The sequence below is a fragment of the Neomonachus schauinslandi genome, chromosome X, assembly GCF_002201575.2.
Source record: "Neomonachus schauinslandi chromosome X, ASM220157v2, whole genome shotgun sequence".
NCBI classification, from domain to species: Eukaryota; Metazoa; Chordata; class Mammalia; order Carnivora; family Phocidae; genus Neomonachus; species Neomonachus schauinslandi.
The window spans coordinates 40,468,976-40,483,748 of record NC_058419.1 but is presented as its reverse complement, the minus strand read 5'-3'; the positions used below and the strand labels follow the sequence as shown (position 1 = coordinate 40,483,748).

Sequence of the window (14,773 nt, the reverse complement as noted above, 5' to 3'; positions counted from 1 at the left end):
ATTACATTATGTTTTTAAAGATTTTATTTTATTTATTTGAGAGAGAGAGAACATGAGCAGCGGGGGGAGGGACAAAGGGAGAGGGAGAAGCAGGCTCCCCACTGAGCAGGGAGCCCGACGTGAGGCTCAATCCCAGGACCCTGAGATCATCACCTGAGCTGAAGGCAGTGCTTAACCGACTAAGTCACCCAGGCACCCCCACATTACATTATTTTAAATGTCTCATTTGCAACACAAAAAATTATAAGACTGTTATGGACTAAATATCTGTGCCCCCCGCCCCAATTCGTATGTTGAAACCCTACTGGTGATGTGATGGTAATAGGAAGTGAGGACCTTTGGAAGGTAACTGGGATTAGATGAGGTCATGAGGGCGAAGCCCTCAGGAATGGGAGCAGTACCCTTACAGAAGTCATGAGAGAGCTTGCTTCCTCTCCCTGCTCTCTGACATGTGATAAGAAGTTAGTAGTGTGCAACCCAAAAGAGGGCTCTCACCAAAACCTGATCATACTGGAACCCTGATCTCAGACTTCCAGCCTCTAGAACTGTGAGAAATAAATCTGTTGTTTATAAACTACCCAGTTGATGGTTCTTTGTTATAGCAGCCTGAGCTGATTAAGACAAAGACGTTGAAAAAAAAGGAAAGAAAAGAAGAATAGGGCCCATACACAGGAAAAAAGAAACAGTCAATAGAAACTTTCCTAAGAAAGCACACTGGGCTTCTCAGACAAAACTTTTAATCAGTTATTGTAAGTTCTTCAAACAGTTAAAGAAAACCATGTATAAAGAACTAAAAGAATGTTTTAGAATGCCTTACCAAATAGGAAATAAAAATAAAGAGACAGAAAGTATAATAAAGAACAAAATAAAAATTCTGGAGTTGAAAAGTACAATAACTGAAATGAAAACTATTACTAGAGGGGCTCAACAGAAGATCTGGACTGACAGAAGAATCAGCAAACTTGAAGATATGTCGAATACTCATTTACAGATTACTCAATCTGAGGAGCAAAAAGAAGAAAGAATAAAGAAAAAAGGTCACAGCCTCAGAGACCTGTGGGCAAACATCAAGCATACCAATATATGCATAATGGAAATCTCAGAAGAAGAAGGAGCACAAATAATATTTGAAGAACTAATGCCTGAAAACTTCTTCAAATTGATGAAAAACTTTAATCTACACATTACAGAACCTTGATAGAATCCAAGTAGGACAAACTCAAGGGACCTACTTGGAGTTTGTCCAAGAGACATCCAGACATGTAGCCAAATTGTCAAAAGCAAAAGATGAAGATTGAATGCTGACTGTAGCAAGAGAGAAGAGACTCATCATGGACAAGGAGTCCTAAGTAAGATCAACAGTTGACTGCTCAACAGAAATTACAGGCGCCAGAAGGCAGTAAGATGATATATTTGGTGGGCTAAAAGATTGCCAACCAAAAACTTCACTGTCTGGCAAAAAACTACACTTTAAAACTAAAGGAGAGGGGCACCTGGGTGGCTCAGTAGGTAAAGCGTCTGCCTTCGGCTCAGGTCATGATCCCAGGGTCCTGGGATCAAGCCCCGAAACGGGCTCTCTTTTCAGGGGGGAGCCTGCTTCTCCCTCTGCCTACTTGTGCTCTCTCTCTGTCAAATAAATAAATAAATAACAAAAAAAACCTTAAAAAAAATAAATAAAACTAAAGGGAAAACTAAGACATTCCAAGATAAGCATAGACTAAAAGAAGTCATCACTATTAAGACCTACCCTATGAGAAAAACTTCAGGCTGAAATAAATGGACACTCTTCACTAACTCAAAGAAAGAACACTAGTAAAGTTGACCATATAGGTAAACATAAAAAAAGACAGTATAAATATATTTGTCTTTGTAACTCTTTTTCTTGTCCTGACTTAGGAAATAACTACATAATGTAATAATTATAAAACTATGCTAATGAGCTTAAAATCTATAAAGATGTAATTTGTGTGACAATAATAGTACAAAGGAGGAAGGAGAGGGATGCCTAGGTGGCTCAGTCGGTTAAGCATCTGCCTTCAGCTTAGGTCATGATCCCTGGGTCCTGGGATGGAGCCCCGTGTTGGGCTCCCTGCTCAGCGGGGAGCCTGCTTCTCCCTCTCCTCCCAGCTCGCTCGTGATCTCTGTCGCTATCTCTGTCTGTCTCTCTCACTCTCAAATAAATAAATAAAATCTTTAAAAAAAAAAGAGATACACTTTAGATTTTTAAAAAAGTTGAAAGTAAAAGGATGGAAAAAGATGTCCCATGCAAAAAAGAATCAAAGTAGAGCAGGGTATGAGAAATTTGTCCTTTTTCTTATTTCCTTGGTAAGTCTAGTTAAGGAATTCTGAATTTTGTTGATCTTTCCAAAGGACCAACTTTTGGTTTTGCCGGTTTTCTATATTTTTTTAATTTTCTATTTAATTTTTTTTATCTAATCTTTATTATTTCCTTCCTTCAGTTTGATGTGGGTTTATGTTGCTCTTCTTTTTGTAGTTTCTTTTTTTTATTAGGACTTAATGTTTTTAGAGCAGTTATAGGTTCATAGCAGAACTGAGGGGAAGGTACACAGATTTCCCACATAACCCCATCCCCACACATGTATGGCTTACCCCATTATCAATATCCCCCATCAGAGTGGTACAGTTGTTACAATTAATGAATCTACATTGACCCATTATGATTACCCAAAGTTTATAGTTTACAGTATGGTTCACTCTTGACATTACACAGTCTAAGGGTTTGGACAAATTTTTCTAGTTTTTTAAAAAAATTTCTGTAGTTCTTAAGGTGAAAAGTTTTTGGTTATTAATTTAAGACCTTTCTTCTTTATTAATATGGGCATTTATAACTATAAATATCCCCTAAGCACTGCTTTTACTGCATTATATGTTTTGGTATGTTTTGTTTTCATTCATCTCAAAGTATTTTCTAATGTCCCTTGTGACTTCTTTTTGATCCATTGGTTATTCAGTAGAGTGCTGTTCAATTTCTGCATATTTGTACCTTTTCTAAATGTCCATTATTGATTTCTAATTTCATTCAACTGTGAATGGAACTGTCAAGAGTGCACATCTTTGTCTTATTCCTGATACTGGGGGAAATATTTCACTCTTTCACCATTTATTATGAAGTTAGTTATTAACACAAACATATGGCCAATTTATTTCTGACAAAAAATGCAAAGGCAAGTAAATGGAGAAAACATACTCTCTTCAACATATGGTGCTGAAACAATTGGAAATTCATAGGCAAAAAAGTGAACCTTAACCTAAACCCCACACTTTATATAAGCATCAAGTCAAAATAGATCATAGATCTAAATGTAAAATATACAATCATAAAACTGTTTAAAGAAAAAATCTTATTCATAATCTGCTGTCAGACGAAGAGTTCTTCGATATGGGAAAAAAAGCATAATGCATGAAAGAAAAAAACCCTGATAATTGGATAACTGGATTGTATCAAAATTTTAAAACATTTGCTCTGAGACAAAAAACTTGTGTACTAAAAACTACAAAATGGTGCTGGAAGAATTAAAGATACAAATAAATGCAAAGACATCCCATGTTCATGAACTGAAGACTTAATATATTGTTAAGATGTCAATACTACCCAAAGTGATATACAGATTCAGTATAATCCCTATCAAAATCCCAATGACATTTTTTTCCAGAAATAGAAAAATCCATCCTAAAAATCAAATGGTGTCTCAAGCGTTCCTAAATAGTGAAAATCTTGAAAAAGAAGAACAAAGTTGGAGGTCTCACACTTCCTGACTTCAGAACTTACTACAAATCTATGGTCATTAAAACAGTGTGCATGGCACTGGCATAAAGACAGACATGTACACCAATAGAATAGAACGGAGAGCCTAGGAACAGACTCATATATTTATGGTCAAATGATTTCTGGAGAGGATGCTAAGAACATTCAATGGGTAAAGGACAGTCTTTTCAACAAGTAGTATTGGGAAAACTGGATTATCAACATGCAAAAAATAAAGTTCGATCCTTACCGTATGACATATACAAAAAATTAACTCAAGATGGATCAAAGACCTAAACATAAGAGCTAAAACTACAAAACGCTCAGAAGATAACACAGGAGAAAGCTTTTATGACATTAGATTTGGCAATGATTTATTGGCCACAACATCAAAAGCACAAGTAACAAAAGAAAAAACTGACAAATTAGACTTCTTCAAAAATGTAAACTTTTGTGCATCAAAGGACACTATCAACAGAGTGAGAAGGCAACTCATGAAATGAAGGGAAATACTTGCAAATTATTTATCTGATGAGGGAATCAATATTTAGAATATACAAAAAAAATCCTACAACTTAACAATAAATAAACAACCAGTTTAAATAATGGGCAAAGGACTTACATGGACATTTCTCCAAAGAAGATACACAAATGGCCAAAAAGCACATGAAAAAGATGCACAACATCACTAGTCATTAAGGAAATGCAAATAAAAACCACAATGAAATACCACTTCACACCCATTAGGATGGCTGTCACAAAAAAGAAGAAAAGAAATTAAGTGTCGACAAGGGTGTGGGGAAATTGGAATCCTTCTTCATTGCTGGTGGGCATGTAAAATGATACAGCCTCTGTATGTATGGGGGTTCCTCAAAAGATTACACACAGAATTACCATACGAGTATATACTCAAAAGAACTGAAAGCAGAGACTTGAGCAGACACGTGTACATCCAGTTTCATAGCAGCATTATTTACAACAGCCAAAAGGTAGAAGCAACACAAGTGTCTACTGACAGACGGAGGGCTAAACAAAATGTGGTACGTACATATAATGGAATATTCTTCAGCCTTAAGAAGGAAGGAAATTCTGACACATGGATGACCTAGAAGACATTAAGTGAAATAAGCCAGACACAGAAGGCCAAATACTGTATGATTCCACTTATATGAGGCACCTAGAGTAGTCAAATTCACAGAGACAGAAGGAATGGTGGTTGCCAGGGGCAAAGGGGAGGAGTATAAGGGGAAATGGTGTTTACTGGGAACAGAGTTTCAGTTTGGGAAGATGAAAAAGTTCTGGAGATGGATAGCGATGATGGTTGCAGAACAATGTGAATATACTTAATGCCACAGAATTGTACACTGAAAACTTGGTTAAAATGGTCAATTTTATGTTAGGTATATTTTACCATGATAAAAAAAAAAAAAGTCTGTTCTGCAAAAGACACTGTTAAGAGAATGAAGAGATAAGCTACAGACTGGGATAAAATATTTGCAAATCATATATCCACCAGAGAACTGCATTTAGAATATATAAAGAACTCTCAAAAGTCATAAAGAAAATAAACAACCCAATTAAAAAACAGCACAAGATTTGAACAGACACTTCAGCAAACAGGATAGAAGGATGGCAAATAAGCACATGAAAAGATGTTCAACATCATTAGCTATTAAGGAAAAGCAAATTAAAACTACAATGAGATACCACTTCACAGCTACTAGAAGAACTAAAATAAATACCAACAATACCAAATGCCAACAAAGATGTAGAGCAACTGGAACTCTCATACATTGCTGGTGGGAATGCAAAATGGTTCAGCCACTCTGGAAAATGGTTTGGCAGCTTCTTATAAAGTTAAACAGACACTTACCATATGACCCAGTAATCCCACTCCTAGATATTTACCTTAGAGAAATAAAAATTTATGTTCACACAAAAACCTGTACAAAAATGTTCATTATCAGTATTATTCACAGTCACCATAACCTGGAAACAGCCCAAATGCACTTCAATGGGTAGATGGATAAACAAACTTTGGAATAGCCGCACAATGGAATGCTACTCAGCAAAATGAATGAACTATTGATACACACAACTTGGATGACTCTCAAGGCATTATACTAAATGAAAGAAGCCACACTTAGAAGATGACGTATTGTATGATTCCATCTTTATGACATTCTTTAAAAGACACAACTACAGTGATGGAGAACGAATCAGGGATTGCCAGAGATTATGGGTGGAGTTGGGGGTGACTATCAATGGATGGGATGAGGGATTTTTAGAGTGATGGAGCTGTTCTCTATCCTGATTGTGGTGGTTACATGAATCTACATGATTTACATGATTTACAATTCATAGAATTGTACACCAAGAAAAAAAAGAAAGAAAAACAGGCAATTTTATTGTAAGTTCATTTTTAAAATAAAAGAAAAAATTGCTATTATATCATCATCATCATCAATAGTTATACTTTAGTGATTAATAAAAATATTCAGAATTAGTTGTGAAATAGGATCTAAAAGTCATTAAGGTCATTTTATATCTGGTACAATAACGTAAAGGTAGAGAGAGAAAAAAATCAACAACACTAAATGTAAAAGTTTTACAACTTCTACTAACTCCTCCCTTTAATATTCTTTATCAGGATACATTGCTCCCTCTGGATCATTTCCTACAAACATTGTCATATACTGAATATGGAATTAAATAAGCACTCGACTCAGAAGTCTGGGACCCTTTGTTACATTCCTAAATCTAACACTGTAAGAAAACTCTCGACTTGCCTTTTGTGCCTAATTTTATCTTCCTCTTCATTGAGGTCATGTACTTGTCTGCACTTGTCTTTTTGTGGTATGCTGTGAAGGTTTAAAGCAAGGAGTTTCAAAGATAGGAAACAGAACAGATTCATACACCACCCACCCAGCCCAAATACCAGGTACTGCTCTAAGTGATTTACATGTATTACCTCACTTAATCCTCCTAACAACCCTATAATGTAGGTATTATTAATAGTCTCATTTTACAAGATGAAGAAATTGAAGTGTAGGGTGGAAACTTGCCCAACATCTTATAACAAGCTAGTTAAGTGGGGGAGCCAGGATTTTTCCAGCAGTCTGCCTCCAGAGCCCATGCTCTTCATCAGTATGCTAGGTCTCTCCACAAGAGGCTGTTCACTGGTTCTTTTATTCCTTCCTTCACCACTGCTGTTCCATGTCTATGGTCTCTCTGACTCTAACAAAGCATTCATTCATGCTCACGGCTTTACCTGCCACCTGAGTGTCCACGATTCCCACTTCTGTGTATGTAGCCAGCTCTGACCTCTCTCCTGAGCTTCCCTGCTGCATTTCCTACTGCCTCCTCAATATGTGCGTTTAATGATCCTGCCATTCTTACCAATTCAACATGTTTCAAATTGAACTTATCATCTTTTGTCAGAAACTCCCCCATAAAGACTTTCTTAATTTTGCCAGTTGTTAGAAAGTCACACAGACTTGAAAACATCTGGGTTGTCTCTGACCTCTCCTTTGACCCTCCTCCTTCATTCTCAGTCAATAAGTCTAACCAGTTCTTCCTTTGTGATGTCTCTTATAACCACACCTACTTCTCTTTCCGATACCACTGCCATCATTCTAGTCTAGACCTCCGTGCCTATACGACTGTAATGCCTCCTAAATCATTCTCCCTGCTTCCAGTTCTTTCTCTCTCTCATCCTCTTTCTTGGCCACCAGATTCATCATTTTCAAATACTGCTTTTCAGGTTACTCCTGACTCAGAATCCTTTCACCATATCCAAACTAACTGAATAACTAACTCTGTATAGGTCTCTACTACCCACCAAATAAAGTTCAAAATTTTTAGCTACCTTTCTAACCTGGTCTTTCACAACAGCCCCAAGCACGCCATAGTGCTCATACCATCTGCTGCAAATGAACTGCCTTTCCTTCTCCTTACTATAGAATAGGTAGTATTAAAAGAACATTGAAATCTTACCTCCTCTGAGAGGCCTTCTTCAGTCATGCCAATGCACAGTGGCCTTTCCCTCCTCTGAACTCCTACAGCACTTAACAACTACATCTAGTGTCGTCACTAAATGTTACATGGTTCTCTTTCCAACCAGACTGTAATTGCTACAAAGTCAGGAACGATTTCCTAAACTTCTGCACACCTCCCACAGTGCCTAGCAAAACTTATCTGTTAAACCAGTGCTTTCTGGTTAAGATGCATACCATCTATCTATATATTTTGTGCTTATTTACAGTTCGGCCCAAAGACCCTTCACAATCTAGCCTCACCTCCCTTTCCAGTGTCACCCCCTCTCATCCCCTGCTGTGTCCTATACTTCCTGCCACAATGAACTTCTTACTGTTCCCTAGATGCACCAGGTCCTTTCACAAACCTGTTCCTGTTCACCTACTACCTGTAATGCCCTCTGCCCCGTATTTACCTGACAAATGACTGTTGCTCTGTCAAGACTTAGTACAAATGTCAACTCCTGACTCCCCCTGCAAACTAGGCTTCGATGTTCTATGTTCTGTGCTCCCTTAGCATTTTATTCACATCTCTGGAACAGTGATTTCCATGTGGTATCACAACTGACTACATATTCATCTCTATCACGGACCTATATACATTCCTCAAGGAGAGTGATCGTTTGTCTTTCCCCAACTCCCTTCCCTAACTCTTCATATTTAATGTCCTGCTGTTAAATCTTTCTCTCAGTGAAAGAGCACATCAAAGTCACTGGCGATCACATACCTTGGTAATAAAGAGCCTTGAGGAAGGAGTGCCGATCAGCTCCCTGAAATAAAGACTTTTCTATTTCCATTTCTCGCCGGGTCAGCTGTTTGCTCTTGGCAAATCTCTGTGGCAGGCAAAGGATGCGCTGACGCTCCGAGATCCTTTCTTCAATATCTTGAAGACGGTTCTGTATTGCTTCCGGGGTTGCCCTCAGTCTTGTCCTCTGAAACCAGAGAAATGAGATGGCATGTATCATAGACGACATAGCCTGAAAGTGATAATCTAATGCCTCAGATAAGAAAGAAGCTGGTGAAGGACCAGGGGTGACTATTCATAGACGTGTTAGCCAAAAAGTCAAGAAAGAGTGTCTCTTTACCAAGGTCCCTATCGCAGAAACCAAAGAAAATTCAGATACAGAGCTCAGTTTTGTAAGAACTAAAAATGAAAAGGTTCTCGGTGTCAAAGGAAGTGACCGCGCCCTTTATTCTTCAGAAAAAAAAAAAAAAAATGGCCCCACTCACCTTTTCACCTGAAACATGGCTCTTCCAGATCAAGATTTCTGTTTCATTGAGCCCTAGTTCCCTAAGAGAAGCAGTTTCCTGGTCCTTCTCATGCAGTGTCTGGAACTGGGACAAAGTCATAGTCCCAGCTGCTTCCTTCCCAAAGGGCTTGTACATAGTACCAGGAGCAAAACTCTCTTTCTTAGACACACATCTGCAAGACAAGCAGGAAGCAAGTAAGAATATCTTCAAGTTACCACAATTTACAGAAATAGGGCTCGCCATTAAAAGAGGCACAATGAAACGCACTGGCAATTTCTCTCTCATGTCCTATTTCTAGGCTGTAGCATCACTGCAATGACATGGAATTCCATTGCTATTCCCCTCACCCAGGACCAATAAATGACTGAATCAAATATTTATTTACTGAGTACCTACTATGCTTCAGACACTGGGCCAGGTACCAAGGATTTAACAGTAAAAAAAGATAAAAATGGTTTCTGCTTTTGTAGAAGAGAAGCAAGTAAACAGGTAATGATCCTGTTGGGTTTAAGTGCTATGTACGTTAAGGGAAGACATAGGAAAGGCACTGGCCCAGACTTAGTGGGATATGGGAAGCTTCCCAGAGTAAGAGACACAGAAGCAAAATGCTGCCTAATAAGTAGATGTTGGCCAAGGAAAGAGGGGTGGGAGAGGAGTGTTTCATCCGGGCTTTAAGAGGAGTCGGCCACCTGGAGGTGAGGGTCTATGATACTCTACCTGTTTGCAAAATCAATACCTACTCCTCAATGGAGACAGAGGTATCAAGTTGATGCTGAAGGAGGCTTTTCAGCTGCCTCTCCCCTTCTGTTTCCAACTCCTCCAGGACATGCTCACCACTCTTCACACAGCTATTTACCCTGGAGTAGATATAAGAATGTATACAGAAAGTAGAAGAGACAGTCAATCTCAAAACATATTCTTTAGCTATATTATCTACCAGTAGTGACACCATTTGTTTGAAGACACTTTTCTGTTTGTTGCCCTTTATCATTCATCCCACAACTAGTTACTAAATACCTACTTACACGCAATGCACTGTGCTAGGTACTGATGGAGTCAAAGATATTCAAGACACAGTCCCTATCCTTAAGAAGCCTGCAATTTATTTAGGGTATGTGTGTATGTGTTGTTGTGTTGTGTGCCTGTGCGGGGAAGGAGGGAAGAGAGAGAGGGAGGGAGGGGGAGAGAGGGAGGAAGAGAAAAGAGAGAATTGGGAGCTAGGGTGGTAAATGAAGACTTTGGAAAGGTAATTCTTAAACTGGCATTTGAAGGACTGGGTATGATGAAGGATAGAACAGGGAGACTGAGTAGAAAGAGAAATATGTTCTGGGGCATAATAAGTTCACTTTAGTTGGCATTCACATATGAGAGCACTAGGAGATTATCTTGGAGGGGGTAATTAGACACAGATTATGAATGGCCTTAAATATTCCAACTAAGGGGCCTGGACCTTCATGTATAGGTATTAGAAAGCAATTTATTAGGCAGTTAAGTGACACAGTGCAAATGATGGTTTAGGAAAATGAATGTGGTTATAATATGTCTTGTAGATTCATAGGAAAGAAACCAGAAGAATGAGTTAGGAAACTCTAAATTTATCAAGCATAACGTGATGGAAGTCCAAACTGGAGTGGTAATAGTGGAAACAGAAAGGAAGAGTTAGATGAGCAAGGCCTTTTGAAGGTAGGGGTAAGGAAGAGGTCAAAGATAACCCTGAAATTTCAAGCTGTGTAACTATGAGAATAATGGTACCAATGAAGGAAAGAGGAAGATCCAGGTGGAATAAATGGTTTGGGAACAGGAAAGTCAGTATTGTCTTAGCCATGCTGAGTCAACTACCTATTACAACTGAAACACCAGTACAAAATATCAGAATACTTCAAAGACATATTGAGTCTGAGGTGACAGTGTAAATGATATTGGCTAATAGGAAAGCAAGAGATGGAAGAATTGTATAGATGAGAATCTGAGGCTGAACATGGAAATCTCGAGTCATCTGTGTTGGCAGAATCTGGAGCTGTGAAAAGAGGAGGAGATTTCCAAAGAAGAGAGTATAGAAACAAATGGGAAGAGGATCTTGACATTTTATAGCTAAGGCACTACTCTGTAGAAATCTAGGTAATGCTATAAGCTACCCAACCCTAAATAACTGAAAAACTCTTATTAGAGTGTAAAGAAATAGCAGGACCAGTAGAGCATGCAACAACAGGTGACAATAGACAAAAACAAAATGAGTTAATTCCATGAGAAAACCAAATATGAAATACCTTCTTTATAAAAAAAATCCCCTACTATTCGGGTTATGATGTATCTCTCATAATTATAAGCAAGATTCCCATGCTCTAGAAAGACTGAGACCTATTTTTAGAAAACTTTAAAATATCCTTAGGCCCAGGGTTTTAAAAAACTTCCTTTTAAGTATCTCAATTTGTATTTATTATTTAAAATTCTGAAAGTTCTTGCTACGTTTAAAGTGGCTTTGAAAGGAAAAACCATAGCTAACTACATTAGTACACATGAATCTCAAAAAGAAATGCTGAGGGACGCCTGGGTGGCTCAGTCTGTTAAGCGGCTGCCTTCGGCCCAGGTCATGATCCCAGGGTCCTGGGATTGAGTCCCACATCGGACTCCTCGCGCAGCGGGGAGCCTGCTTCTCCCTCTCTGTCCCTCTGCTTGTGCTCTCTCTATCAAATAAAATCTTTAAAAAAAAAAAAAAAAAAAGAAATGCTGAATGAAATAAAAGCAAGTTGCAGAAAAATTCATACAATATGTGTCCATTCATATAGAGTTCAAAAATGGATAACACTAGCAACATTTTGTTTAGGGATAAATTCATCTGTGGTGGACCTATTTTTAAAAAAAAAAAAGCAAGGGAATGATTAATGCCAAATTCTGGACGGTGGTCCCCTCAGGGAGAAAGGAGGGAGGAGAAGCAATCAGGGAGGGGCACACAGGGGACTTCTAAGACACTGCTAATGTTCTATTTCTAAAGCCTGTAGTGGGTCCGAGTCTATTATTATTCTTTAAACTGTATATATACATTATTTTGCATGTATGAAATATCACAATAAGCATGTTTTAAAAGTCATTTTGAGGCAGGGAAACGGTTTTTTAAAAGATGCAGAAACTGACAGTACAGGAGAGCATAATATCAGAACTTTCAATGCACCTCCCTACTCCAGAGTGATTATTCTACTTTGCAGTGAATCCAAAACTAATTTAATGAAGATCCTTTAAAAAGCCATTGTGTACTGTCAACAACTGTGAAGCTCAGGCTTTCAACAATGACCAGCCAAGTTAAAACTGCCATTTCCTGCAGCACCGGTAGGGGGAACTCCTTACAGCAGTGCTTTTCTCTTCCTATGATACACTGAGCCCGTTTTGTACTTTCCGTCTAAATTTTTAGAAACAAAGTATCAGTAGCTTAGGTTAAGATCTGAAAGCGCTACACGCTCTCAGGGCCCGAGAAAGTCTTCCTCAGTAAACAAACACTGCAAAGAAAAACAAAAACAAAAAAGGCGCCCACCCTGTGCCCCTTTCCGAGGATGAGGTGGAGGTAGGGCGGGACGGGGAGGAGCTGGCCTGGGTCTCTCCCGGCGCTGGGCATCAGTCGGCCAAGACCCTTTTACCTGGGTGGGTCCGTCTGAAGCAGTAAGAAGCCACGGCATCCGTGCAGCTCCCGGGGCCGGCGCCGTGGCCTAGATGCCCGTGCGGGTAAGGCATTCCTACGGGAGCCGGCGGCGGCGGCCCTTCCTGAACTTCGCCCCGCAGGCCTGTCTAGCCCGTCTCCCCTCCTCCCTCCTCCTTTGTCTTCCCGCTCACACGAAACCGCATCCCGAGAACGTGACATACCCCAAACACAAAATCATGAAAGCCATTTTCAAAGTTAAAAGGTAGAAGAGAGCTCCCTTCGCCGCCTGCTCTCAGACAAGCCCTTACCTCTTCATGTTTCCACAGGCCCCTATCTCTAACTTGGATGAATAGGCCGCGGACTTCAAGTCCCAGAACTCTGTGCGGCCGACTCTAAGGGGATTGTGGTGGAGTGCGGGGCTCTGGGAATTGTAGTCGCTCAGAGCTAAAGAAACGGAAAGAGAAAATACCTACTGAGTAAGGGGTATGTTGTAAATTGTTCAAATGTTTCTCCTACGGGTTAACGGCAGCACCCAAAATATCCAGCTCATAAAGCTAGGAGTCACCTGAGACTTCCTGACTGTCTCATCCAAATCCTGGCTCCTCTACTTTTCCTCCAATGTATGCCTATTTACCCTGCTTCGGCTTTCAAGGACTTACTATCCGGCCTACCTGCTGTTTCCGGTCGGGCCCCAGGTCCATCTTCTGCAGTCTAGCCCGTGATCAGACACAAGTTTGACCACATCACCTGCATTAATGGTTCTCCTCTATCTGTAACAGAAGCTTACGAGACATTGTACTTCCTACCCTGAGAATCAGAAGTCCGTATGAATGTTTTGTTGATAATTATGTTGAATCAAGAGAGAGGTATAGCATAGTGGTTAAGACCATGGGCTCTGAGTTCCCAGAAATGGAAATACAAATGTCCCTAAGTATATGAAAAGAAGTCCAATCTCACTTATAAGTGCGATGGAAATTTCAAAGTACACTGACTATAAAATACATGACCTGTACTCCTCAAAACTGTACAGGTCATCAAAAACGTGGAAAGTCTGAGAATCTGTCAGCCGAAGGAACCAAAGAAGACATAATGACTAAATGTAATGTGGTATCCTGCATGGGACTCTGGCACAGAAAAAGGGCTCTAGGTAAAAACTAAAAAAATATGAATAAATTATGCACTTTAGTTAATAAGATTCATTAGATGTGACAAATATACCAGAGTTATATAAGATGTTAACACTTAAGCTTAACTGAGTGGAGGTATACAGAACTCTGTACAATACAACTTTTATGTATATCTAAAACTGTTCTAAAAAATAGTTTATTTTTAAAAAGTACACTAAAATAACATTTTCACCTACAAGATTAGTAAAGATCCAGAAGTTTGAGGGTACATTACTTTTGTTGAGATTGTGGGAGATTAAGCACTCTCATTACACTGTTGGTAGGAACATAAATTGGTACAACCTCTATGGAAGGTAATGTGAGGATACAATTGAAACCATAAATCTCCATTCCCTTTAGAACAGAAATTCAACCTCTATGAATAGTATCCTCAATACTATATATCCTCAAGTATGTGTGTGAGTATGTATAATATGTATATGTACATATGTATTTTATGTGTATTTCACACACATATACAAATACGTAGGTATATATTTTATATATAAAATTATTTACTGCGACATTGTTTATAACAAAATGTTGCAAACAATTTAAATACCCACAAATGTAATAAATCCATTCGATGGAAAACTATGCAGCAGTCCCAAAGATGACTAAGTTCTCTGTGGACTGCTACTGAACAATATAAACTATATTTAGTGCAATAGCCAGGTGCAGAACAGTATCTATAGTATGCTTCCATTTGTGTAAAAAAAAAATGGGGGGATTATATGTATGTATTTGCTTGTGTATGCATCAAATACCTCTGGGAAAACCTATAGACCGGTGATAAGTGAATGCTTCCAGGTAGGGGAGCTGGATGGTTAGCGAAAAAGATGGGGAAAAACTCACTTTTTGTACCCTTTGATTTTTGAATCACATGATCATATGTATTACCGAGTCGATAATATTTTTTTTTATT

The 14,773-nt window shown here is 38.9% G+C and overlaps 1 protein-coding gene across 1 annotated transcript in view; it reads right to left on the bottom strand.

Annotated features, from left to right (window-relative positions):
* The window catches only part of RBM41 (RNA binding motif protein 41), a 53,719-nt gene extending 40,719 nt beyond the window's left edge, over window positions 1-13,000 (bottom strand). Inside the window, exons 1-5 of the mRNA XM_021678199.2 lie at window positions 12,991-13,000; window positions 9,792-9,908; window positions 9,031-9,223; window positions 8,528-8,732; window positions 6,556-6,627 (exon numbers count right to left, since the gene is read on the bottom strand). Coding sequence (XP_021533874.1) covers window positions 6,556-6,627; window positions 8,528-8,732; window positions 9,031-9,223; window positions 9,792-9,908; window positions 12,991-12,998 — 595 coding nt within the window. The 5' untranslated portion in view covers window positions 12,999-13,000. The remainder of the gene's footprint in view (window positions 1-6,555; window positions 6,628-8,527; window positions 8,733-9,030; window positions 9,224-9,791; window positions 9,909-12,990) is intronic.
* Between the last annotated feature and the right edge of the window lie 1,773 nt (window positions 13,001-14,773).